The following is a 27,862-nucleotide window of genomic DNA, read 5'->3' as shown; positions in this document are numbered from 1 at the left end:
ACATAATCGAGAATTCACAATTGTTTTCATCTCTGCAGCCACATAGATTATTAAGCTTGTCTGTGCCTATGTAATGTTGAGGGGGATTATTATTTATAAAATAGTTGCGCGCGTTATTTGAGGGCGAGTGATTAGGGATGACATTTATTATATCTGTCGATTGGTTGCTGTTTTATGTTGCTATTCTTCTAGTTTCATAGAAGGCATCTAGCTTTTTATTGTCGATAGAGGCAATGATAGTAGCTAGGTTGCTAGTTAAGCTGTTGCCTACTCTAATTTTTATTCTTTAAAGATTTCTGAGTATTTGTTATTTAAGTTCAATTGCTTATCTATATCTCATTATTGAATGAACTATGCTTGTTTTAAGCTGCATCGCGAAAGGGATTATTAAGCAGATGTTATCCTTATTTCGTTTATTTTTGATATTATTATTTTTGGTGTAGAAATTGTCCTTGGTATTATTGTAGAACGTAAAGTTATGGTTATAATTATTATTATTCTTTCTGTAGTTATTTTTATTATTATTACTATCAGATATATATATATATATATATATATATATATATATATATATATATATATATATATATATATATATATATATATATATATATATATATATATATATATATATAAAGTTAAATAATGAGGGTAGAAATTGATATTAATTAATTAATATTAATTTAAACCAGTGATCTAGCATACTTAAAAAATCTGAAGATTAAAAATTATATTACATACATATATAAGAGGAATGACCACCAAGGTGGATTCCTATCTTTTCATTTGTCTTGCTTGTTTTACATTCTGGCATTTGCTGAAATCTTTTGAGAACACATTCTTCGTGGTAAGGCGATTTAACGTCTTCTTCTAACATATTAGGAATCCACGTTCGTGGTTATTTCTCTGATCAACTAGCCCTGTACACGCTTTATTTTCTAATATCAATGAGAAGTTATAAGAAACAAGATGTGTCAAATGATAACTTACAGTGAGAAAAGATCCTTTGTGCTTCATGACTTCTACCATACCCAAAATTGGCACCGGAAAGATGGTAAATAGAGCAATACCCCAACCTATATAGTTGGTCCACTTGGGAAACATAGACCCATCACCGTAAGTCAAATGTTTGAAGGATATTATGCTCAATACCCAGAGACCCTGTAATACAAATATAATGCAATATTACGTCTTATTGTTATAATCATGTATCACCATACAGATACACAAGTGCACAACCACTCGGATCACTTATCACGTGCACCACTCTAAAACTAAATTTAACACTAATACCAAAGGTGGACTGTGTTCGGAGGCTAAACTAGATTGATCTGGAAACTATATACAAAAGAGATATAATTTATATATAGAATAGGGATTTAAAACAGATGTGATTAATAGAAAACTTACTAGTATACACAACGGACCGATGATAACCCAGAAAGGTTTCCAAATTGGCCAAGGTCTTCGACCTAACATTAGGCTGATATCGTTTTCTAGTCTTTTCGCTCCTACAAGACAAAAAAAACTTATTAATGTCCATTGTAGAATTATATTACTAATCCAACTATATATATATGGTTCTCTTATAATACATTGTCTATTAATGTTGGTTTCAAGTTTTGGCACAAGGCCTGCAAGTTCGGGGCAACGGCAGGCCGATTACATCGACTACATTGTTCAAGTGGTACTTGATTTATCGACCCGAAGAATGAAATGCAAAGACGACCTCGGCGGAATTTGAACTCAGAATGTAAAGACGGATGAAACGCCGCGAAGCATTTTGCCCAGCTGCTAACGATTCTACCAACTCACCGTCTTAATGTCTGTTTATATTCATGATAGAAATATCTTGCTAAACCAGTTATGCCTAAATTCCTCTCACAACTAAAGATTTCTATTCAATGCCCCAATACTGAGCAATTTCTGTCTATAAAGCAGATTTAAACTTTGCCTTTTGTATAATTCTGTCTTAATTCCTGGTAAAATTTTGCGATAGTTTCATTGAGGGATATAGTAAATCGAATATAAAGAAATTATACATTACATAGTGAAATATCTTAAGTCTCAATACAGCAATAAATTATTTCATCCCCCCCCCCACTACCCTCCTGCCTTTTCTGGCTTATTTTATTATTATCACTGTTACGTAACTAACAACGGCACCTTTCGATTCCCTAGAGCCACTCTCCTGGCAATATCCACTTTTTCAAGGCCGTCTTCTAACTGTCATTAGATGTTTTTGGATAAAAGCACCAAAATTTGAGGAATTCTTTGAAAATGAGACTTATCAGGATCATCTCGTCTGTTCTCCTGGAAGTAAATAGAATTCTACACTTCCCAACTAACCGCAACATTGTGTCACCTTCCTAGAATTCTCTATTTCATTAGAGTAAACATTGTTCTGGAATCTTCAGTTTCCAATAAAATTCCCTATATCATGATCTTCAGGTTCTTCAGTACCAACTCTATTCCACACTGCTACCCTACTGTCATAAGATGAATAGTCAATGGAGTAGGGAAATCTACTTAATCATACGACATGCTAGATATAGCAGCTGATTTTCCATCATATCGCCTTATAAATTGGTATGCATTCGATAATGTAGACCTAGATACAATATGCCTAAATAAAAGGTGAAAAAACTCGACTTAAATAATTTTGAGCATATATCTGCTGGACCAGGGTTGGCTTAGGACTAAACAAGAGCCCTGATAGGAAAACATCTCATCATTTTCCCTCAGTGTCCTACCGTTCTCAGACCTTTTAGACATATGTAAGTCTTCTCACTCCTCCAGGACTCTACACTAAACTTGACAGAAACGTTATAAACATGAAGGCGGCGAGCTGGCAGAAACGTTATCACGCAGGACGAAATGCTTAGGAGGGGGAGGGGGAGGGGAGGGGGAGGGGAGGGGGAGGGGAGGGGGGAGGGGAGGGGGAGGAGGGGGAGGAGGGGGAGGGGAGGAGGAGGGGGAGGAGGAGGGGGAGGAGGGGGAGGGGGAGGAGGGGGAGGGGGAGGGGGAGGAGGAGGGGGGAGGGTGAGGAGGGGGGAGGGGGAGGAGGGGGGAGGGGGGGGAGGGGGAGGAGGAGGAGGAGGAGGAGGGGAGGAGGAGGAGGGGAGGAGGAGGAGGGGAGGAGGAGGAGGGGAGGAGGAGGAGGGGAGGAGGAGGAGGGGAGGAGGAGGAGGGGAGGAGGAGGACGACGACGATGACGGTGATGATGATGATGGAGGAGGAGAGTAATCTTACCATAAATCCAGATAATTCCAATCATTTCTGCAAACAATATCAACAGAAGAGAAAGACTAGCACAGTACCAGTCTATTATTTGTAAGACGTAGAGTCCTCCCTAGAAATATATATCAACACATTAGTAACACTCATAATAACCCTAGTGACCCACATATTTAACAACATTTCACCTATTAGCAAACATTAGCAACACAGTCGAAATATATAGACTTTTTTTTAAATTTTTACTCAAGAGGGAATGTAGAGCCCATACCTTTTCGCAGGGCCACCTTCCGCAAACAGGAGATCTGCTCGGATAGAGAAAAGAGTGGATTCTGTTTAACATTTTGCCTCCCCTGTGTATCATACGTGATGCACAGGTCATATTTTCCCTGGCATCCATGATTCATATATGATGCACCTTTCCAATTCTTTCAAACTCAGAACGTAAGAAATAAATGACTGTAAACAAGCATGACAGTTTAGGATTTGATTTGAAAATGTAGAAAGTCACAACAAACACCACGAAGCATTCTATCTACCTGTCCTTGCCAATTTACTACCAATAGTATAGCAGTATAACAAAATATCCATCTTGAGTTCGTCCTACATTTTCTTTTGACATAACTTAGGTGACCGTTTACAGAGTCTCAGAGGATAACGAAGAGTACAGCTACTGCAGAAATTCTGTCTATCAAATTTTAATCGCATTACTTAAATCGACCAGACACAATGGTAGAAGACACCCAAAGCGTAGGGTTGAAATCAAACTAAGTAGATTTGAAGCAAATCTTTTAACTACATAGGCATATCTCATTCAGGAATCGATATTTGTTCGTTAAAAGAAGGATTAGGCGTAGAGTAGGCTAGATTGGACAGTCACAATATGGGCACCACTTGGGAAGACTACTGTTTCTGAAGTGCCGGAGGGGAATGAGACTGATTTATAGCTTTTGCACAGATGGAGTAATTTCTAGTTCTGAAGAGGAAAGCCAGTCTTTGTGATGCAGTATCTATTATTTTAAGGATATGTATTCGCCAAGAACGGTGAGGCCTATCCTTTTTATTGACATTGACGATTTGATTTGATTTTTTGTTCATGTGTTTTAATTTTATTTTTTGTCGAGCCCTGAGACCCATAAGGCCAGATGTAGTGTTTCCATGATGTTATAGTATGATCGGAACCACAACGATCCCTCTGAACTGGACATCGATCCGTTGCAGGGCTCAAGGGCAGTAATTTTGAGCGGAAGGGAAGGTTGATTAGATCGACCCCAGTACTTGACTGCTACTTTATTTTATCAACATCGTAGGGATGAAAAGCAAAGCTACCCTCGGCGGGATTTTTACTCTGAACTTAAAGAGTCAGAAGTGGGTTATTACTTTGATCCGAGTGAAATGAGTGAATAGCTAAATAAATAAATGCCACTTCCGGAGTTGATTTCTTTCCAACAATCTCAGTCACTATCTAAGTTGACCAAGCTAGCTGAAAGATATCAAAAATCTTAGGAAATCTATCTTTAATACTTTATTGTCTGAGCCAAGAAAATATTTTTTACTTACAGCTTTCTTTGAAAAGGTATAAGCATTTTTTGTTTGTAAAATAACTTAATATTTATAGAAAGAGCTAGAAAATTGAGAGAGACAGTCATATAAAAAAACATATCGTACATAGGAGAGTTATGTGTTAATTCGCTTTCCAAACGTGAATTTTTGGTTTCCATAACATTGGGCAACACCTTGAACAACTATTTTTTCCACGGTCTCAGATCGATCAAAGACTTGCCAATGAAATTTTGGAAATGGAATCTATGAGGAAAAGAATTTAATCTGTCGCCTCGGCTTAACTACACTACAAACCTTCAAATCAGTCTCAGATCTGACAATAACTTCTTCCCTACTTTTTTGTACAAGCCTAGAAGGCTCTGAAAATGGTGGATAGGCTCAACAGATAGGTCGTTTCGATACAAGATTTGGATGCCAGACACAGTGGCAAGTTTTACTAATGCCGAGGGCGACAATATTCCTAATTCATCCAGGATAAGAGTCAATAGGTAGCTGACAGACGTGAGCCCGTTATCAAGGGATCGAGCTTTATGAAAACCATAGTGGTTGTCATAAAGGAGAAAGTGACAGAACTTAAGATTCGAGGTATTAAAGACATCGTAGTCTGTCTATAATTTTAGAGATATTAGGAGAGACTGATTCTAACAGGTTGATATTTGGCAGAAAGTTTGTCTTAGGGATGGGACACATAGTGGTGTGTTACCTAAAACTAAGGTAGTTCTCTGTAAATTGGGACAGATTGAAGAGTTTTATGAGCAAAGGAGCTAGCTCTGGGGTGCAATGTTTGAAAGTAATGAAAAAGTTTCCATCAGAAACGACGTCTTTGTTGATCTGAAATGACCGTACTTTCACATTTGAGGTGTTTGTATGCAAGACGGTGTATGGAATAATATGAGATCTTCCAAGAACTGAAATACAAATTTATCAAAATGCTACTGATATTTGAAAGAGAGTTTAACCAGCTGCAATATGTAACAATAAACGTGAGATAAGAGTTGTTATTTAATCCAGTTACCTCCCTTATTAAATCTACCGACGTCTCTTACCTCCGTTACACAGGTAATTCCGAAAATAAAACTAAGCAAACAGACAATCCCAGTTATAAAAGTCTGATTGTTACCAAATTTTTCGGGGAAAGCGTCCGTAATGGCAGTAACGATCACTTGAACATGGGCAAACTGAAAGAGAAAATGATACTTGAAACTTAGATAACTTCCTTTTAATATCGATTTCTTACAAGGCATTATTGATTTAACTTTATAAAGAAGTGGGAATCATGGTTGATTACATCAACCTTGTTATTGGTTCTTATTTTAATCAACCTGGGAGCGGATTTGAAATTAAAGCATAAGGAGATGAAGTCAAACCTCACAAGTCACGAATCTGGAAATTAATTCTGCTTTATTTTAAATTGATTATGTATATGTATATATATATACATATATGTGTGTGTGTGTGTGTGTGTAGAGAGAGAGAGGAGAATGACAGAGGAAAATAAAGAGATGACACTGGAAAAAAACAGCTGTTTCTACTATAAGATGTGCTGGACTCTTAAATGGGTGCCAGGATAACATCCTATAACTTCATCAGAGCCTTGAATATGCAACGCTCATTATTTAGGAAAGTTGCATTTTCAAAATATACGGGCGTTATGAGTGAGAAAGTTTATGTTGATGGGTACGGAAAGTTCTGTCCCAAGGTTGAAAAAAAGTATGCAAATATACGAACGCGCTTAAGGTAGAATTAAAAGAGAAGAAAGGCAAGTAGAAATGTATGGGTAGACGCGCCACACACTAGGAAAAACTTCGTCCATAAAAAGGTTAGCAACATCCTCATAACAGATTTCATAACATCTTTTAAAAGAATAATTTTTTTTTAGAAAAATCACCTTTACACTTCAAAAACTGTATTAAGTAGTTCTCATAGATTTTCAAATATGTGTGTTTGTGTGTGTGTGTGTGTGTGCGTGTGTGTGTGTGTGTGCGTGCGTGTATCCATGTGCGTGCCTATATATATATATATATATATATATATATATATATATATATATATACACACGCGCGCGCACGCACGCACGCACACACACACACACACACACACACACACACACACGCCCCTGCTCGGACAGACAATCACATACAAACACAGAGCAGAAATAGGAAATTTGCAATATATATTTATATAGTCACACATAACTGTGTTGTATAAGCATGTATATATATATATATATATATATATATATATATATATATATGTCTATCGCCACGGTTTTTGGAGTAAGGCGGAGAGAGCAAAAAGTTATTTACCTAATCTCCAAACTCCTTTCTTCTCAACTACTTATTCAAGTGATGATACTATTGCTATTGATATTAGAGGAATAGGTTCAGACATTATATTTTGAATGAAATTGGTAAAGACATTACTTTTGGGTACCAGTTTCGTTTCTGCCAGCTAGCTTGGTATATTTAGGTATCCATTGAGAGCGAGCTAGTAAAGGTTGAAAAAGTATTTCCGATGGTAAGTCAATTTTTTGTAAGTAGTGTCCAACAGTTAAATCTGTTCCCGGCGCATTTCTTTCGTGAAGGTTTTGAATCATTTGCAAGAGTCTTGAAATTAATGGTGTATGTTTTCGGATTTCTTCACATCACTTGCATCCTGTCTAAACTTACTCCAGATTTTCTCTAGAACGAATCTGTGTCTTCCTGAGAAGAACATGTTGTGTCATTTATTGATTGTTCTAGCTCTATATGTCGTATATATACTCGCTAGTATATATATATATATATATGTGTGTGTGTGTGTGTGTGTGTGTGTGTGTGTGTGTGTGTGTGTGTGTGTGTGTGTGTGTGTGTGTGTGTGTGTGTGTGTGTGTGTGTGTGTGTGAGTGTGTGTGTGTGTGTGTGTGTGTGTGTGTGTGTGCTTAATTACGTTAAACAAAATAAAAGATTCAATATTGCTTGTGCAGTTAAAATATTAATTACAACTGGTCTGTTTATTTGTAAGTTTCAACGATACTAACATCTGGAAAGGTATTTGATGAAATGAACTTTTCTTTATAGAGTAATTTGGTACAGGGGAGACATTATGAAGTGAAATAGTAAACATAAACATTAAGACAGAGGTGAAGGGAAGGAAGTTTTGAATTTGTAGAAGTAACAAACAAAAAGGAAAGGTGAAGCCTGTCTAAAAAGATTGCTAGGTGTCTAATAGTAAATCTTCTAGTGAATTATTGTTAAGGTGAAGCTCATTGGTACAAATAATTAATAACAATGTCCCCTCTAAGAAATTTGATATTGCTTTTAAAAATTGTTAGTTGTGCAATACTTATGTAAAAACGTATATACACAGCTATTGTCCTACAAATAGTTTATGAATATACGTGTACTTATGATGTACAAATATGCGCATATTTCTAGGTGCCGTGGCCTGAAGGTTCTTGAGCTAATCTGTGGTGGTGACTGGTTGAGTTGGTGAATGAAAATATGTTTCTTGGGCTGCATGTAGAAGTAAAAGAACAACACCCGCAAACATTTAACATATTTTATTATCGCACATAAAAACAAACTGCGTTGGCCTTTTACAAATAGCAACAGCAATAATTACATACTGGGAACGGGATACTGGTTGGAGTTTACGACAAGCTATTGATACGGCAACATGCAGCGTCCGCAGCATAACTGAAAACAATTGTACTATGTTTGTGGCGACGGAGGTTTCTGTCATCTATTTGCAACATCTGTCTTAGCCACCTTCCTGGATCATTCGGCTGGTAAAAATGCGCGCCGAACGCTTTTATGGGGGACTAGAAGTCAAATTCTAGAATGTTTGAGAAAACCTGTCCACACCATCGCCTCATGCTGATTGGTCGGTTAGTAGACCGATCACGTGAAATTATGATGATTTGCTTGTGTTATCTGGCCGCGTATCCAGGGATTCGGTTTCGAGTCCCCGCTACAGCAGTTCTTTCCCAGCACATTACAGAATGTAAAAACAAAGCGAATTAATAAAAAGAGAATTTACATAAAATGAGAGAGAGAGGGAGAGTGAAAGAAAGAAAGAAAGAGAGAGAGAAACACACACACACACACACACACACACACACACACACACACACAGACCAACGCAAATACAAAAGCAAAAAGAATGAAACGTACTAAGAATTGAAAAATTGCTGAAAAAATATCCAGGCAACAACGAAAAGTTCAAAGAAAATGCAAAATTCTGCAGTTCATTTTCTTGGTTGGGCTGGGGACTATAAAAAGAAAACATTTTTTCGTATGTGTTTGTATGTTAATGAAAATATATGCGAGTGTACCAAACCAGCCAAATGCAATCTTCTTCCACTTTTATTTATCTTGACAGTATGAAGTGCGTTGCTGTCTCATAATGTGTACATTGTTCCGGTGTGACAGAAGAAAAAGAAGAGTGTTGCAGTAGCAGAATAGGCTCAACGAAAACCTGCTTCAGCCAATCAACTCTAACAGTCTCTTGTCTCCCTTGAATGTCCAAAACCATATACTATGGTTTAACTTTTAACACACGGTACGATTGGAATAAACTGTCTGCAAGGGATGTTTAACTGCATCGTTGCCTGTAAATCCATGAATCCATCTATTGATATCGAGCAGAACGAAAATTTTAATCGACTGCGGTCTCGTTATTAATAGAGCTAACTCCGCTATGTAATTTCGTAGCCGATGAATATGGCTGGTAGGATTATATTGTTGAGTAGCTGTTAGCAATATCATTTGAGGAGTAACCTAGGTCCTCCTTAACAACAGTACATAGATCTAGTAACACAACCAGCAGAGCTTCTAACCATCTATCCGAATCGAAATGTGCTCGTAAATCTGCTTTAAGCTATCGATGAAAATGTTCTATCATTCCATTAGACATGAAGCGGTAAGCTGTAGTGCAAATTTGACGCGTACCTAACAGGTCAGAGAAGACTGAATTAAAACTGACGGACTCTGTCGGTCGTTATTATCATTGTGCTCCAAAACGTGAAATCCGTTCAGCCACTGGGGCCTTTGCAACTATAAGGGATGAAATGTCTTTAATCGGTATGGCTTCCGGTCATCTGGAAAAACGGTCCTGTATAGGTCAAAAGATAATTTTACCCTAAACTGATAGAAGAGAATCCACGTAGATCTGCTCAAAACGAGCGTCAAGAGTCGCAAAGATGCCTAACGGTGTTTTGACGTGGAGCTTAATCTTGGCTTTTTGGCAGGATATACAATTACGAATGTCATTCTGCATACTACACCAAGCAAAACGATTTGGAATTAATTTCGCTGTTGCCGAAATACTCGGATGAGATAAATTATGGAAAGTGGAGTAGATGTTTCGTCTATGATTCTAAGGGACGTACGGTCTAGAAAACTCAGTAGAAACATCACACGATACAGGAATGCAGTAATAATAGATGAAAATCAAGAGAAGATGACTCTATGTCGGGAGTTGTGGTAACTGTTCTTTGTTCTTTTGATTCATAACAATCCTTTCCAAGTCAATAATATCGGCGAAATGCAAAGCATTGACAAAGACACAGGATAAAGTGTCTGCTGCAAAATTATCAGCACCCTTGATATAACGAATATCCACAGTAAACTGCAAGGTATGATTAGGATGCCTGATGTCTCTAGGAGTGTTTTTATCAGTCTTAGATTGCTATGCATAGGTCAACGGCTTATGATCAGTATATATGATGAAGGTTCGTCCTTCTAAGAAGCATCGAAAAGCTTCATAAATAAATAAGCGGAAACTAATCCTCTTCCGAAAGTATTGTACCTCATTTCTGCTGGTTCAAAACGCTTGGAAAAAAAAGGAAAGGAGATCCCAAAAATCTTCAAGAAACTTTTACACCGCTGTTTTCAACGTCAGATGCATCTGCTATCAGTAATAGAGGAGCGGCTGGTACCGGATGGGCTAATAGTGCAACTTTAGTTAACTTTTCTTTGATATCATTAAAATATTACAATTCTTCTGGATTTAGAGAAATAGTTTCATTTTTTATTTTACGTAACGACTTTGTTAGTGGAAGTATGGTTTCTGTACAGTGCAGAATAAATTTTCTAAACAAGATAATGAGACCGAGCAGCCCACGCAACTTCCTTGGCAATGCAGAAACAGGAATATTTGTAACGGCATCTACTTTTTCCTTTAACGGACGACTTCCATCTTTATCAATATGTTCCAGGTCAGGGACATATGAGGTCTCTATTCTTTTTGAACAGAAATTAGTTGAAACCACACGAATGAAACGATATAAAAAAAATTAAATTCTGGCCGTTATGCCAAACTTGGAGAAATTCAAGATCAACTTCATTCCGGAATCGCATTCAAGAGAAGAGAGTTTCCTCGATGTTGAAGGATAGATTTGACAACTATTTCGAGCAAGACGGAGGATATGCCTAGTTAACAGTGTTCTCAACGTCATAGCTTGAAGAGGTTCGGGTTACCTGTGATGGCAAGAATTGCATGTGTGACAGCTTTTTCCTCCTTTGGTCGTTCTGCTCTTCCTGGTGATAGTCGTGATGAGTTGATGTCCACGCACTAAATGAGCTGGGTTTATTTTAACACCTTTGCTGGTTATTTCTGAGTCGAATGTCACTAAATGTTGAAATGAAATTCGGCTGATACCAATTGTCAGAATGCTGTTTGACAGTACCGTGGTTGAGTTACTGTTGTAGTTGCACGTTTCGGACTGTAGTTTTGTTGGTCTGGTCTGTGGCGTTGACCGGTTGAGTCTTAGCCATCTTCCTGTGTCGTCTAGCAGGTAAAATTGCGCGCTGAATGGTTTTTGTAGGGGACCAGAAGACAAATTCTAAAATGTTGGAGAAAATTTGCCCATGCCACCGCTTCATGCTGATTGGTCGATTAAGGATACGATCACATGAAGCTATGGTGGGTTGCTCATGGTCTCTGACTGCGTATCCAGGGATTCGGTTTCGAATCCCCACTACATATTTAAGAGAAATATAAATACAACTATGAATATCTAAAAATACTTTTCTATTTAAGCGTACACCCATGCGTACACACACACATACATACACACACATACACATACACACATACACACATACATATACATGCAAGCGTACGTATATTGTATATGAGTATCTGTGCATCTATGTATATGTATATGCATGCCTCTCTCTCTCGTTCTCTCTCTCTCTTTCTTTGTCGCTATATATATATATATATATATATATATATATATATATGTATATGCATGTAAGTATGTATACATAGAGAGAGAGAGAAGTGGTTAGTCAAGCTGAAAATCTTAATTAGCCGCTACTTAAAGTTTCACGTAACCGATCGTCAGACAATAATGAAGAATACAATTGTTTAAAATACTGCAAGCAACATAAGCTGACTAATAATCAAATAAACATGGAGAGCTGATTGGATATGAGATTGACCCATTGCAAAATCGATGGAATTTGTCGCCTAAAATGATATAAATAATTCTGCCACTGAAGAGACAAAGCACATCCAAATTACGTGATCTGGTTGTTCAAACGCCCATAGTACACGATTCTCCTCTGCCAAGGATATGTGTGTTTTTGTACCCCATGCATCTATATAAAAGGTCCTCGCAAGGTAAATAATGCATCATTTGTCTACAGCGAGAAATTTTCTCCATGACAAACCACAATGAATGGCTTGTTTACAATCTGAACGTGCTATTGGAGTATTCGACCTGGTAATAACATTGCATTTATATAAATCACTGCCTAGTGCTTCCACCCCAGAATAAATAAATGTCTCGTGAGTGAAGAAAAAGGAATTTTTGTAAGAAAAGAGAGAGAATGAAAGAAGCTATAGAACATTCAAATACAAAATTACATATGCACTGCAAACATGCTTCAATACATGGCCTCGGCTAGAAAAAAAAGATAAATATAGAAGTAAAGAAAAGTTGTAAAAGTAAGATAATTAATGCAGATGTATAGAGGGAGGAGTGAGTATTATTGTGGAGAAAGTTCAGAGAACAAAGTAGCAGAGGAAATTTGATGAGATGGGTGAAAGGTAATGCAGCTGTTGCATATTTCTGTTCATCGTCAAAGTAAACGCAGGCACAAAAACTGGTCAAAATTAACGGACCAACGAATACTTACCTGACTGTCTAAGCCGACCAACACCAGCATTGCGAAAAACATTACTGACCAGATCTGAGCAAAGGGTAAAGTTGAAAGTGCTTGTGGGTAAACTATAAAGGCAATCCCTGGACCTGGCAAAATACAGAAAAGAATTGCTGGGTTCTTGCAATATTGATTTTGTACGACAACGTTATCACATTGTCGTATTAAATGTAAGAGGCCTTACACTAAGTTATAACTTGCTCGCTCACTTCCGTTGCTTATAGCAGCGCTTAGAAGTAAAGTGTGTAGATTGTGGACGTCTCATCTTACCGCGGGGCTTCCATCAGTGACCATAGCGGGGAAAGTGTGTGAGTATGGGTGTGAGAGAGCGAGAGAAGGGAGAGAGAGAGAACGTGGAAAGAGACACGACCTGAAGTTTATTACAGCTAAGAATCTCTCCAAATATTAAATCCCACTTCAAATGAACAAGATTTCAAGACGTCGAGGAAACCCAAGAGAATGCGACGAGGAAGCTGCTCGCTATCCAAAAAAAGGAGTTCCACGAATGCCTTCATCGATGGAAAGGACACTGAATAAAGAGTGTGGTTTCTGAAAGGGACTACTTCGAAGGAGATTAAATGTCAAACTGATATGTGTTGTACTTTTCTTTCTATAGCAGCAGTCCCGATACTTTTTGATCAAAGCTCGAAACATGTTTAATATATCTTAAGGTATTATATTAATAACAACATTGACATTTTAGATATAGCATGGTTAATTTACCTTTAGATATCACATTGTCAAGGTCTGTTTTTCTAATGTGAGCCATATAACCCAGGATACTAAACGATGTCAAACCAGACAAAAGACTAGTTAATCCATCTATTATTGGTAGAATGACGGCATCTCTGTAAGAAATTGAAATAAATCATAATTTACAAAATGGAATCTGTGTTAATAAGTCCGGATACAGAATTAAAAAGGGAATGAATAAAATAGTCCCAATAGAATTGCTTCAAACACTGTTGATATCAAAAGTCCTCTCAAAATCTTGTAGAAGTTGCTGGAGTTGCTGGAGACCAAAAAGTAGAGAGTAATCAGGCAGTTCGATTTTGATCATAATAATATCTACATATAAAAGTATTTTATCTGTCATCCTTGAGTTCATGTCAGTGTAAGAAATCAAAACTATACCAACATTATCAAATATTATTTCATCAATTTATAGATACAATGTACTGAGTCAATATTGTAGCGTACAATCATACAGCTATCAACTGTCCAGTTCGCATTGCCACACGCACTGAGTAGTATAAAATATCACTGTACTGTGTCCATGGAGAGAACAAAGGATTGTCGATATAGCGATTCAACAAGCTGCAAATAGGTACTTCATTGGATTATAATAGCTCAGTCTACTGTGTCTATTGCGAACATTCTTGACAGTTAACAGTCCATCTAGCTAGATGTAAGTACCGTATTGTGGTGTGACAGATCATTGTATTGCTTCCAAGACCAATGCACTTTAGTATCAATTGCCCAGTCCATCAAGCTGAATATAGATACTACAGTGTGTATTGAAGTAGCTGCAGTTGGGTATGGAAATGCAATCAACCTAATTCTATCCAAGACTTATTGGTAGAATGAAGAGTATAAAGTCTCCTCTTGGTAACAAAGCCAACTTTAATCAAGAATGCTTGAAGACAACCTAGTGTATTACTGCTACAAGAACGTACAGGCATACAGAAAGACGTATAGACAATGGAAATTAAGCATAGACTGTCAGATAGCATGCTATGTGATTAACTGCTGAATGTCAGGATGAACGTTGTAGCCCTCATATAAGTGGATGCATGTTATACTTGAATCATATGATCTTTAAATCGTATCCTGTCGTTTGGATAAATAAATTATGCGTTCATGTATGTTAAGCGTTACTTATCCTATGGTGAAACAACGACCACATTTGACTGAACCTCACAATCTATTTAATATGGATCTCTCACATAGGCGCAAAGGTTTCGATTCATCGAGATGAACATTATTTTAACATTGCTTATTCCTGATTTTAAATCATTAATCACAAAACTGAAACGATATAACAGTTTGGTAGAAAATGCTCACCCATAAACTTCTACCCCAATATACTGACCGCAGTTAACACACCGATAATGATAGTAAGAGAAAGTTTTACCTCTGGCAGTCGTTATGGAAGTCGTTATAACTTGCTAATGTTGCTAATCCACCTATACCGACTCCAATAGAGAAAAGTATTTGAGTTGCAGCGTCCTTCCATACCTTGAAATACGAAAAAGAAAACAGAAATATATTCAATTACCATAATTATTGGTTTCTAACATAGTTAAATGCGTTCGTAACCGGGGAAGACAGTTAATTAATTTTCCTAGTACGCGTACTTGACTTACTTTATCAATTTTTGAAGTATTAATTGTAAATCAAGTAGATTTGAATCCAGAGTATAAAGAAACAAGTGAATATTACAAGACACTTTAAATAGGCACCGAGGTCGTCTTTTCCTTCCATCATTTTTGGGTGTCTCTGAAATAAGAACCAACTGCACACTAGGGTCGATGAAATCGGCTAGCCTCATCTCCAAAAATCACAAACTTTGTGCCTATAGTAAGAAGCATTTTATTTTTCTTTGTAATTCAGATTTTGTTGAATCTCTTGGAGTCTTGCATGGGTAGCGGGCTTGCTATCCTCAGCCTACAGTACCATGCTATTTGTTATTTTCAACTATTATTATTGTTACTAAGTGAGGGAGCAGCGCATGCCATCAAAGTGACACTGGGGTAAAAAAAAAATGCGAAACCCAGTATACCCATCATGACTACCCGACAGATAAAGGTACACCAGGCACATGCATCACAACCATATGTGCGCAACATAGTAATCTCATACCAAAATAAACGGTGCATGGCCGTGCCAGTTAAGCCCAGTTAAAATTTTCTTCAGGTCGTGTAGCCCATCCCACTGAAAACGTCCTTGATTAAGCGTTGTTTAAGGATGTTGAACGAAGCACCCATGTTTCCAGAAGTGAATTATCCAAACCCCAAAGAATTCTTCTCAACATATGGCTATGATGCTCTCCTACTACTTCTGCTCGTGATGAGAGATGCACATATCGTCAGCCACTAAGGGACATGCACAAGTGGTTATAGTAAAACAACTGACAAGCAAATCTGTGGTATTGAGCAGAATATTTGTTGTAGCTCATCCTTTATATCAAGACACATGTACATGATAACATTACCAATCGGTTAAGATCAGAAACCATGAGAGCCAGTGCCTGGTACGGCATCAAGACATTCATTGTTGTTGTTGTTGCTGTTATTATTATTATTATCATTATTATTATTGTTGTTGTTGTTGTTGTTGTTATTGTTATATTTTTTATCATTAAGGCAGCGAGCTGGCAGAATCGTAGGCACGCTGGACGAAATGCTTAGCGGTGTTTCGCCCGTTGCTACGTTCTGAGTTCAAATCTGCAGAGGTCGATTTTCCCCTTCATCATTTCGGGGTTGATAAATTAAGTGAAAAATTAAGTACCAGTGAAACACTGGGGTAAATGTAATCGACTTATACCTCCCCCAAAATGGCTGCTCTTGAGGCAAAATTTGAAACCATTAGTAGTAGTAGTAGTAGTAGTAGTGGTAGTAGTAGTAGTAGTAGTAGTAGTAGTAGTAGTAGTAGTAGTAGTAGTAATATTAAGTCAGCGAGCTGGCAGAATCGTTAGCACGCCGGGCAAAATGCTTGGCAACATTTCGTCTGTGTCTACATTCTGAGTTCAAATTCCGCCGCGGTAGACTTTGCCTTTGATCCTTGATCATTTCGAAGGTGATAAATTAAGTACCGGTGAAACACTGGAGTTGATGTAATAGACTAGTCTCCTCCCACAAAATTTCAGGCCTTGTGCTTATTGTAGAAAGGTTTATTGTTGTTGTTGCTGTTGTTGTTGTTGAGTGAGACAGCAGTGCATGCCATCAAAGTGACACTGGGGTAAAATATACAAAACCCAATATACCCATGAGGACTACCTGTCTGATAAAGGTACACCAGGCACGTGCATCACAACCATATGTACGTGACATGGTGATCTCATATCAAGATAAACAGCGCATGAACATGCAGGTGGGACCCACTTAGAATTTTCTTCAGGTCGAGTAGCCCATCCTACTCAAAAGGTCCTTGCATAACGTTTGTTTAGGGATGATGATCAAAGCACTCATGTTTCCAGAGGCGTATTATTCAAACCCAAAAAAATTCCTCTCAACACATGGATATGATGCTCCCCCACTACTTCTGCTCGTGATGAGAGATGCACATATTGTTAGCCACTAAGGGACATGCTCAACTGAGCCACTAAGGTCAAACAACTGACAAGCAAATCTGTGGTACTGAGCAGAATATTTGTTGTAGCCCACCTTTTATACAAAGACAAAACAATTTACATGATAACATTTCCAATCAGTTAAGATCAGAAGCCATGACACCCACTGCCTGGTACTGCATCAGGGCGTTTATTATTATTATTACTACTACTACTACTACTACTACTACTACTACTACTACTACTACTACTACTACTACTACTACTACTTCAACTATTGTGGAGGTGCAAGGCGAGATCATGGTTTTAATTTCTAGACCAGGTGGTGTGTTGTGTTCTTGAGCAAAAGACTTCATCTCACGTTGCTCTGCAGTCACTAAGGCACATGACACATAGAACAGCGTACACTAGTTCGGGCAAGATCATTTTTGATGGAGAATGAGTTGATTTACAGCACGCACATTTGATCACTATAAACAAATCATCTGTGCAGGTCATTTGGCAAAAGCTGAAGACTCATACGTCATCTTCGACGGGAATGTCCATCGTTATTATTATTGTTTTTTTTTTTAATTTTGACACAAAGCTAGCAATTTTTGGGAGGGGGTTAGTTTATTACATCGACTCCAATATTTGACTAGTACCTTATTTGACCTCGAAAGAAGGGAGGGCAAAGGGCCGATAAAATAAAATATGAGTTACATACTGGGTTCAATGTAATCGATTCTCCCTTTGTACAATAGTTAGAAATAAATCTTTAATTCTTGTTGTTACAATTAAGCAAATATGAACAGCTTCCTGTCGAGCATTTTCAATAGCAGGTTCTATAATCACTTGGAAGAAACGCTGGTATAATTATAGTCTGATGTGGGGCCCTTCCACAATATTAAGATCTGTTAGACATAACTTCAGTTGCAATACTTCCTACACCATTATTTCTGATACCTGTTCTCTCAAATATAAATGACTAGGTCATTGCTAATCATAAGGATCACAGAGCTGATGATCACCTTTGGTTTTCTCGAGTGATAATTATCTACCACCGGTAACTTTTCTGCTCAGAAGTTAGGGTTTGATATGAGGGTAACTTGGCTGCTATTTCTATAACTATAATACATATATTTAGTAAACATGACATGTACTCGAGACGGCAGAAGAAAAGTTTTCCACTTACCGAGATATTTTTTACTTTTTCCCAGTTTGGCTTCACGAAGTAATAAATTCCATCCATTGATCCCGGTAATGTTAAACCCCTTATCAGCAGGATTGTGAGGAAAATATAGGGTAAGGTAGCAGCAACGTACACAACCTGTACATAGAATACAATACTGAGGGTAAATAAACTGAGAATGTGTGTGTGTGTGTGTGTGTGTGTGTGTGTTAAATTAAATGAGACAACAAAGCCGAGGCAGCATGAAATTTCTAGGACATTTATAAAGAGAATGGTAGTCTTACAGCTGTTTCATGGATATGAGGGATATCCCATCATCAGAGACAATATGAGAGAGTTAAATAGAAGGGATTAGAATATTTAACTCTCTCATATCGTCTCTGATGATGGGATATCCCTCATATTCCTGAAACTGCTGCAAGACTCCTTTCTCTTTATAAATGTCCTAGAAATTTCACACTGCTTTGGTTTTGTTGTCTCATTTTATTTAACATATAAATGCTCACATATGACCCGCATTAGACTCCTCACTCATACTATTATCGAACAAGGAGTCTAACTACTACAGTCCTACCGTAGCACTTACGTAGCCTTACCTGCCATTTTGGGTCTTCTAGATAACAAAACCTCTCATATTTATATATATATATATATATATATATATATATATATATATATATATATATATATATATATATATATGTATATAAATTATTTTCTGACTCACCCTTGTGTGTGTATTTATATATATATATATATATATATATAACATATGCATACATACATGCAAAAAAAATCTGCACAAAAAGGGAAAAGAAAGAATAATAAAAGAATGATAAAAAAATAAAAATTATAAAATTATATTGTGTGTGAGTGTGTGTGTGTGTGCGTGTGCGCGCGCGCGCGAAATTTACAGAAAAACAGAAGACGAAGACGAGTGTATGAACAATAAGCAGACGTATTAGTTTGACGCTCGGGAAAGTGAGAAAGTCTTTTACGTATGTATGTATGTATAAAAATTACAAAAGCTTGTGTGAAGGAAAGAAGAAGAAGAGGTACAGCAACAAGAGGAAGGAGAAAGAAGGCTAAGAAGGGGAAGGAGAAGAAGAAGGAAAAAGTAAGTGAAATCAAGAAATATATATATATATATTATTTATATTATTATATGATCGAACGCTACGCATCCTTTTCAAGTAAGTTTTATCTTAATAATTACAATGCGCACTCTACTGCTATCTCTTCCCTGTCTGTCTCTCTCCCTCTCTTGTTCTTCTTCCTTTCTGTTTTTCTCTCCCACCCTTTCCTTGTTCTTCTCTCCCTTGCACCGTTCCCTCTCTCTCTCTCTCTCTCTCTCTCACTCTTCCTCCTTGACCCTCTCGTCGCTGACACGTGACGAAAGGGGATCAGTCTTTCTGTTCAGTGCCTTTCTATAGAAAAGACGTGTTGTTTCTGTCTCTTCTCTCATGCACGTCTATCTTGCGTTCAAAATAATAATTTTGTCCTTACCTTCGAAACGCGGAGTAGATGGAACAGGGACAACTGACGAAGAGATATACTCTTTGTGTTGCATATCTCGTTTCTCTGTTTGTGTTTTTCGTTGTTCGAAAAAAGTTCGTTTTCTGTTTTCGTTTTTCTGTTTTCTTTTCTCATTGTGTTTAACATTTTTCTTGGTGTCCTGTACCCATGTATGCATGTATGTATACATATAAATGTAGGCATATACATATATGTATGGATAAATGCATATATTTATATATTATTATATACATATGCGCACATATGTATACATACATATGCATACACGCATACACAAACACACACATTTACATATATACCCATATATGCACACTTATACATACATACACATATACACACACATACATGTGTGTGTACGTGCGTGTGTGCGTGCCTGTGTGTGGATAGATAGATAGATAGATGTCAGACTATCTTACAAAAGACCCGTTGTAGTTAAGCATCCAATTGCATTTGGAATATCCAATGCAGAGGATATACACTAATTCTTTCAGTATATTTCATCTTCCAGTGTTGTTCTTTATTTCTTCTCTCAATTATATTCCACAAAATATGCATGCCTGTCTGTGTGGTTAAGACGTTTCCTTTGCAGCCACATGGTTACTGGTTCAGTTCCACTGCATGGCTTTCAATAAAATGGATAGGAAACCAAGTATCACAGCCATTATCTTAAGGTGACGAGCTTAGAGAATCGTTACCGTCTTTACTTTCTAAGTTCAAATTCCCCCGAGGTAGATTTTGCCTTTCATCCTTTTCGGGGTTGATAAAATAAGTACCAGTTGAGTATTGGGATCGATTTAATCGACTTAATCCCTCCCTCGAAATCGCTGGCCGTGTGCCAAAACTTGAAATCACTTATATTCCACAAGGTTTGGTGAATTGACTTTTCTCCCTACAAATGATAACCCATCACTAGTTTTTCGGTATCTCTAGATGTCTCATGGATCGAAGATCCGAATTTTTTCTCACTTGTCCTCAATATAAGATGAGCAAATTGTAACAGATTTTTACTAACATTATCAACTCTTATAGCTCTCTCTTCTTCCTATGTTTACCAGATAGTTATTATTCTGAAGGTTTGTTTCGTTTTGTTGGTGGGGAAGACCGAGGATATTTTTCTTCTTGTTTGTTTGTTATTACTTATTTTCTAATCCTCCTTATCACCTAATAGTATTTAGGCCGAAGACGATCCCTTTCTTCCTGTTGTATGAATATTAGAAATCAATGTTCAAGTACTGCGTGCTATATATGGATGTTGATAGTCCATAATCTGTAAAAATTATCATTTCCACGTAAACCAGTTTATTGTCTTTATTTTAGTTATGAAATATATTGAAGTACTGATTGGATTCGAATTATCCAGCAGTACCTGTAGTTCTTTCTGATGAGGCCAGAGTATGAAGGTGTCATCTAAACACCTCAACCACAAGCTTGGTTTTAATCATTGCTAAAATCATTTCTTCAAAACATTTTGTGTACATGTTGACCATCGCTATGGTTAATGGTAAAATCTTACCAAAAAATTCTTCCTGACATTAAAGGTCAAATTTTTACTCTTCAGTTCTTTGCACACAGAACGTTAATATCTCCATAATGTTATCTTCTAGGATACTAATATATTTCCCAAGCTGAAGATTCTAATTTCAGTTTATTTTTAACCACCAACAGAGTTTTATCCATTAGAAAATTCACCAAACTTATGTTTAAAGAGATTAATTCCCATCACAAAAAATGCCTAACTGGACAAAAGATAGTGAATATGACCACTGATCTTTAAATGTAGTAGTTTAGTTAGCTAGTGGTCGAACGTTTCATTTTTGGCACAGTCAAACTGTATGTATTCAAATGAAACGGCCTAACTTCCTCACAGCTTGTCGAATATAATTAATTGGTTTGTGTTGGTGGTTCACTATTTTTACATATCTTCACTATCGTACAAATCTTTGTGACCACCCTTAAACGCCGTCCTTAACTTACCAATTTTAGTGGCTACCTTTATACATGAAGTAGGTCAATATAACACAACTGCATCGATTCTAATGACTATCCTTATTAGATAGTTCTCTAACTTTAGAATCATAAACATATTATACAAAAAGTTTCAATATCTTCAGAATCGGCAACTTACCTTACCAGATGTCTTGATACCTTTTGAAAGACAGAGGAATGTTATCAACCAAATCAAGAAGAGACACAAGAGTAAAGGTGGTCGTACAGTTCCTATGTTGTTAACACTTGGTGACAGGTTCAACACATGACGTCTACATCGAGAATATAATAAAATACTTTCAGTGAACGAAAGGTTGTAAAGGCAATATGAGTTGATTGAGTATCTACTTGGTTGTTAGATATGCTACAAACAGCAGCTAAACACCACTCGAATCTCACCCAGCCACTTTAAGATCACACTGGATAATACAATAGTTCTGGATACACTATATCTAAAAATAAGATACGATGGTCGAGAATGAATTAGATTAAAAACTTATAGGAAAGTTGGTTATACATCATTAGATGTATACCTGACTCTCCTATATAAAATTAAGAAATATAACGGAACGCTGAACTCCAGACTATCAACTTAAACAACACTTTATTTAGGTGGTAAATATATACATCTTTAGCTCTTGTTGTTACAGCTTCTGATTGTGTGAGCATAGTTGTTGGGACGTTGTTATGTAGATGTGAGCGAGCTGTCGAGTGTAAGTCCGAAAGATGGAGAGTGACAGCTATACACGTAAAGAGACTGTCTCCAGGTTGGAATGTCAGAGACACTGCTTGACACGTCCATGCTCTATTGCTGGCCAGCAAGAAAGAGGTAGAATTAAGCGGGAAAGCTTGCTTGTTTAATTCCACGCATGCGTGAGACTACGCATGCGCACGGCGTTACTACAAACTCATTCGATCAGTTCTGGCCTGCGACTAAGCAACAACAATAAATCAGATTTTAAAATAGAATTCCTATTTTACTGACTACTTATTCATCAGTTACTTACCTTAGTAATAGACAGGACTGTTATTGTTCTTATTACTATGTGGCAATACCAAATCATTTATGTATTTTCAGGAGACTTAGAACGTTGATACAAAACCACGATTTTTATCGATTTGATACATTGACTAAATACATATTACTTATCGAATCCATGGAAAGATAAATGGTGATGAAAATCCTAACGATTTTCGTTCATAGAATGAAAAATAATAATTCTTTCTACTATAGGCACAAGCCCTGAAATTTTGAGGGAAGAGGGTAGTCGAGTACATTGACCCCGGTGTTTAACTGGTATTTATTTTCTCGAACCCAAAAGGATAAAAAACAAAGTCAGTCTCGGCATAAAGAGTATGTACTCCGAAGTAAAGAAACCAGAAAACAATCCATTAGCAGCAGAGGAGTTGCGGGTTAAAAGTAGATACAATAGGATTCATACTGGCAGCACAAAACCGAAGCTTGATTACTAGAAACTACCAAGCCCAAATCTTAAAATATGATGCAAACCTAAAAATGCCGATTTTGTAACCACTATGACGAAGCAATAACTACTTTTTTTTTCAAGTGCTCCTGTACCGATTCTAAATGAGTATAAGTACCGCCATGACAGAATAGACAAATACTTTCAAGGAAAGCTACGTTACCATAACAAAATATGACTTCCATCAATGGTATGAGCACGACCCAGAGCCAACAATGGGAGTTGCTAATGTAACAGTACTTTGGGAATCCCCAATCAATGTAACTGTACTGTGGGAATCCCCAATCAGCACAGACTGGACAATTCAAGCAGAGCGGATGTCATCATAGAGGACTAGAAAAATAAATCTGCAAGTGTATTGTATGAGTATTCCAGTGGATAAAAACTTCTCCGTAAAAGAATTTGAAAAACTAAATAGAGATAAATAGAAAAAGATGTGTCCCCTTAAAACGAAAACAGACTTACTAATCATAGGGACATTACGTATAATAAGAAAACGGCATCATGGTTTTAGCAATACCTCCAAGAAATTAAAATAAGCAGAATTGATTAGCACTGCACACATTTTACGAAAAAAGCCTCTTCAGTTTGAATATGAATTAAAATATACTTGCAAATTAATGTGATACACCTTAAGCGTTATCCTTCCCTACCGTATTTAAATCATACTTTGTATGCTTTTACACTTCAAATATATTCAACTCCAAAATATATATACAGAGCACATATTTTTCTGTAACTAACGTACATTTATGACACTCTATTCGCACATAGCAAAAAGCATCTATTCACTTACTTACCTTCCCTTGTTCCAGGCCACAGATAATAGCTTATCAAGCGTCTGTATAAGACCCGCAAAAATGGAATGAAAATAATATTAATAACTACTTCTAATAATATACTAAATATTGTATAACTAATGTCGTAGAAACTATCATGACCATCATCATCATCATCACTATCATCATCGTCGTCGTCGTCGTCGTTGTTATCGGTGTTGTCGTTGGTAGTAGTAGTAGTAAGACAAGCTTTCCCTCACTATCCAGAGGCAGACAACGAAATGAAAGGTGTGTTTCACATCCAAAATGGCAACCAAATATATTTATTCTACAAGATTGAACACTATGATAGCAAATACAAATTGAAACACAACTGAATGTACACTATGAAAGAGAAATGGACAGTTTAGGAAAAAGTTAATACAAAATAATATCACAAATACTCAGAGAGATAGTTTCAAAGTTAGAAAATAAATTTGCCAGTTCTGATGACTGACAGATCTATTTACCAAGGTCATAAAGCCATACCGGAGCTCTGCCTTATAGAAATCACCAAAACAAAAGACACGAGATTAATGATACGGGACAGACAATCTACTTGCTGCATATGTCGTAGTAAGAATCACCTCAGAGCTGGATGCCCTGAATTGGAAAGGTAAAAAGATATACGAAAATAAAGATCAGATGAAGTAGCAAAAAGAACACAAATCCCACTTACCAGAGTGCCATCAGCCAAAACTCTGGGGTGACAAGTGAAATCTTTTTACACTTAGAATTAAAAATAGATGAACAAACATCTCATCTCCTAACAATGCCAACCAGCTATACGAGCCAATATCATGCAATAACAGTTTTTTATGAAAACCTTCTAACCATCGGTGAAAATAGCAACCGTGAAAAAGGAAACAAATAACAACAAAACAAATGAAGTGGAACCATTTCTTCAAAATGAGTATGAAACTCTTTCTCGGGAGGTAAACGAAGAGGCGGAAAAAGAACTAATACTTCCGTTATTCAACAATCGATAAACAGTTAATAGACATAATTATTCATGTGTGGTGCCATGGACTTTCCGTAGAAGTTAAAATGAAATAAAACAGCTAGGTTTACAATATAAACAACCAGCAACAAGAATATTATTGGTAAACAATTCCCCAGGCTTAAAATGGTATACCCTGGAAAGGGCCAAGTTTTTAAAACACTAAATACCTTTAAAAAATGCTTACTGGTGCATTTGGTAGCAATCGTACACAATTTGAGAAATGCTTAAGTGTGTTGTGGAGTGCCCTAACCAGTAACCTTTCATATTTTATTCCTTTCATTATATCTTCTTTTAATTGTTGTGTTTTATTGAATTTCTTTTCTCACTTCCATACAAGTATGCATGCGTGTGTATGTGTACATGTATCTGTATGTATATATTAATGTATGTACATGGTTGTTCTTTCAAAATCCTAATAGTCCTTTCATAAGCAGAGTTATATATTTCTCATCGCTCACTCCTAGATCAGGACTTGTGGCAAAGAAATGTTGCTTGATTTTACAAAATTAACGCAATTACTAGTAGCAGAGACAGGTCCAGAAATTCTGTTTAGTTTGTGTTAAGAGAAATTTTGCCTCTTAACTAAACTACTAAGCACAGTATTTGAATTCGTGCGATCGCTTCTGTTGTTATTATTGTCGTTAGATTCAAAATTATTTATTTCAGTATTGGAGACAACTATTAATTGCTCAGTCATGTTTCATAAATACGTTTGGTAGCCGTTTTGGAAGCAAAAATATCATCTGTATAAATATATATATTTTTTTAATTTGCAAAACAAAATTCTTATTCTACTTTCGAAAATCGAATGTAGGTTTTCCTTCGTTCTTTTTTACAAGTATTCCAAGTAACTTTTTATTTACTAATGTGTGAATAAATCGTGTCTCAGAGAAGAAAAGTGACGTCTTCACACTACATGAGTCGGATATAACAACAGCAAAACAACAACAACAACAACAATTTCATTACTAACCATAACGGTTTGGAGAGATACACACATGTACAAACAAACGTTCAATAGAGTGCTTGCAAAGACAAGTGAATTGAAATGGATAAGTTATACAAAGACAAGAGAAGTGAAAAACATGTATTTTATAATTGGATGAACTAAACGTTTATTTAGCACAAGCATTTGCATGGGATATATTACAAAGGATATGATGTTAAAAAAACGTGCAATAATTAAGACAAAGTATATTAAAAATATGTAACCGACCGCTTGCATTGACCAGGATAATCTGTTTCTCGTAATGACTCCAGTCTGCTTCCTTCCTTTGTTGATAGCTACTAACATCTTCTATGAGGCACTTTCGGGTTATTGTCCTCTAGATCATTGAAATATAACACATCGTAAAGTCTATCGGAAGTTTCTTCTGATACTCAATCTTTTCTACGTTGCTTAGTATGTGATCCCATTTTCTTTTCAAACCGTCCTTTGTTTGGAAATTATTCGCATATATTCTACACGTGTCTTATTGGAGCATCATTAGTCATGCGAATAGCAGTGAATTTCATTTCGTTCTATCAGTATGGATCAAGAAGCTGATTCCTGCTGACAGAATATGGGATCTCCTTCGTAAAATATGAATTCTTTCTCTGTAGGAAGTGTCTCCTCTTCTCGTGTGGTGTACATCACCTCGCATTTTGATTGTTTACTTTTTATACTTACCGTTCAACTCCAGGAAGTTCAAACCTTTCCATCATCCTACTCTCGATGAAGACCGGTTAATTGGTCCATACACCTCGCAGTCGTCGAAGATGGGTGTGAAGATGTGCCTTGCGGAAATTCTGGTCTCAATGATGTATATCACATCTATATCTAGTTGAAAATGCGAAGCTTCTTCCAAGGAAAACCCAGGATATGCACATTTATACTTCCTATTATGAATATTGCCATTCTGGTCGGAAAACGGGAATTAGTGTGGTTACTTACCTTGGACTTGTGGAAAGACAAGTAATGCAGTCTTCATGAAATGGGGTTTTTTGAATGGCTCCTCCACAAGCCTTCAGTCTGATTTTGTATTGCATGATTTTAAAACTTTCTGTTTATTGGCATTAGTGCCAAGCATTAATTTGATGGGGACCTCAATGCGAATCTCACAAAACCCTTCCCTTTGGCATGAACTTGTTCTGCGTTATATAAACCTCCAGTTCTTTATTGCCTTTTTTTTTTACAACAGCGGAGTTTCGTATGTCAAAGTTTATCCGTTATTGTTGCTTTTGCAACATTTCTTAGGGGATTTTTGCTGTTCTTGTTGTTGTTCTTCTTGGTAATTATGCTGGTAAATGACTAGTTTCTTATCTTTTTCCTTAGTCATTTACGTTTTTACTTTTTTTCACAATGAGCTGATGGTCACTCGTATTTTTTTTTTATTCTTTTCACTTCCGTGCCAGCGTTTTGTTAGGTTCTGACCTCCCCTCTTCTTCCCTTCGTCATTTGTTGAGGAATATGAAGGAAAGGGGATCTCTAGTTGGTGGATGTATGTGTGCTTGTGCCATTTGTGCTCGTGTTGCTCTTGACCTGAAGATAGGAACGCTCCTTTGGGATTATTGTTTCGAAGAGGCTGGTCCTGATCACTTATTATGTATTGGTTATCTTTTATCTTTTATTTATTATAGT

At 36.8% G+C, this 27,862-nt stretch overlaps 1 protein-coding gene across 8 annotated transcripts in view; it reads right to left on the bottom strand.

Annotated features, from left to right (window-relative positions):
* Positions 1–27,862, bottom strand: part of LOC106871141 (sodium- and chloride-dependent glycine transporter 2) — a 64,899-nt gene that overhangs the window by 2,803 nt on the left and 34,234 nt on the right. For all 8 annotated transcript variants that reach the window (XM_089353765.1, XM_089353767.1, XM_089353769.1 and 5 more), the window contains 9 exons: positions 22,077–22,209; positions 18,419–18,553; positions 15,088–15,191; positions 13,677–13,801; positions 12,930–13,042; positions 5,847–5,978; positions 3,253–3,352; positions 1,411–1,511; positions 991–1,161 (listed from right to left, as the gene is read on the bottom strand). In XM_089353765.1, coding sequence (XP_089209891.1) covers positions 991–1,161; positions 1,411–1,511; positions 3,253–3,352; positions 5,847–5,978; positions 12,930–13,042; positions 13,677–13,801; positions 15,088–15,191; positions 18,419–18,553; positions 22,077–22,209 — 1,114 coding nt within the window. The remainder of the gene's footprint in view (positions 1–990; positions 1,162–1,410; positions 1,512–3,252; positions 3,353–5,846; positions 5,979–12,929; positions 13,043–13,676; positions 13,802–15,087; positions 15,192–18,418; positions 18,554–22,076; positions 22,210–27,862) is intronic.

The sequence above is a fragment of the Octopus bimaculoides genome, chromosome 6, assembly GCF_046866305.1.
Source record: "Octopus bimaculoides isolate indiv1 chromosome 6, ASM4686630v1, whole genome shotgun sequence".
NCBI classification, from domain to species: domain Eukaryota; kingdom Metazoa; phylum Mollusca; class Cephalopoda; order Octopoda; family Octopodidae; genus Octopus; species Octopus bimaculoides.
This window is presented reverse-complemented; position numbering and strand designations above follow the sequence as displayed.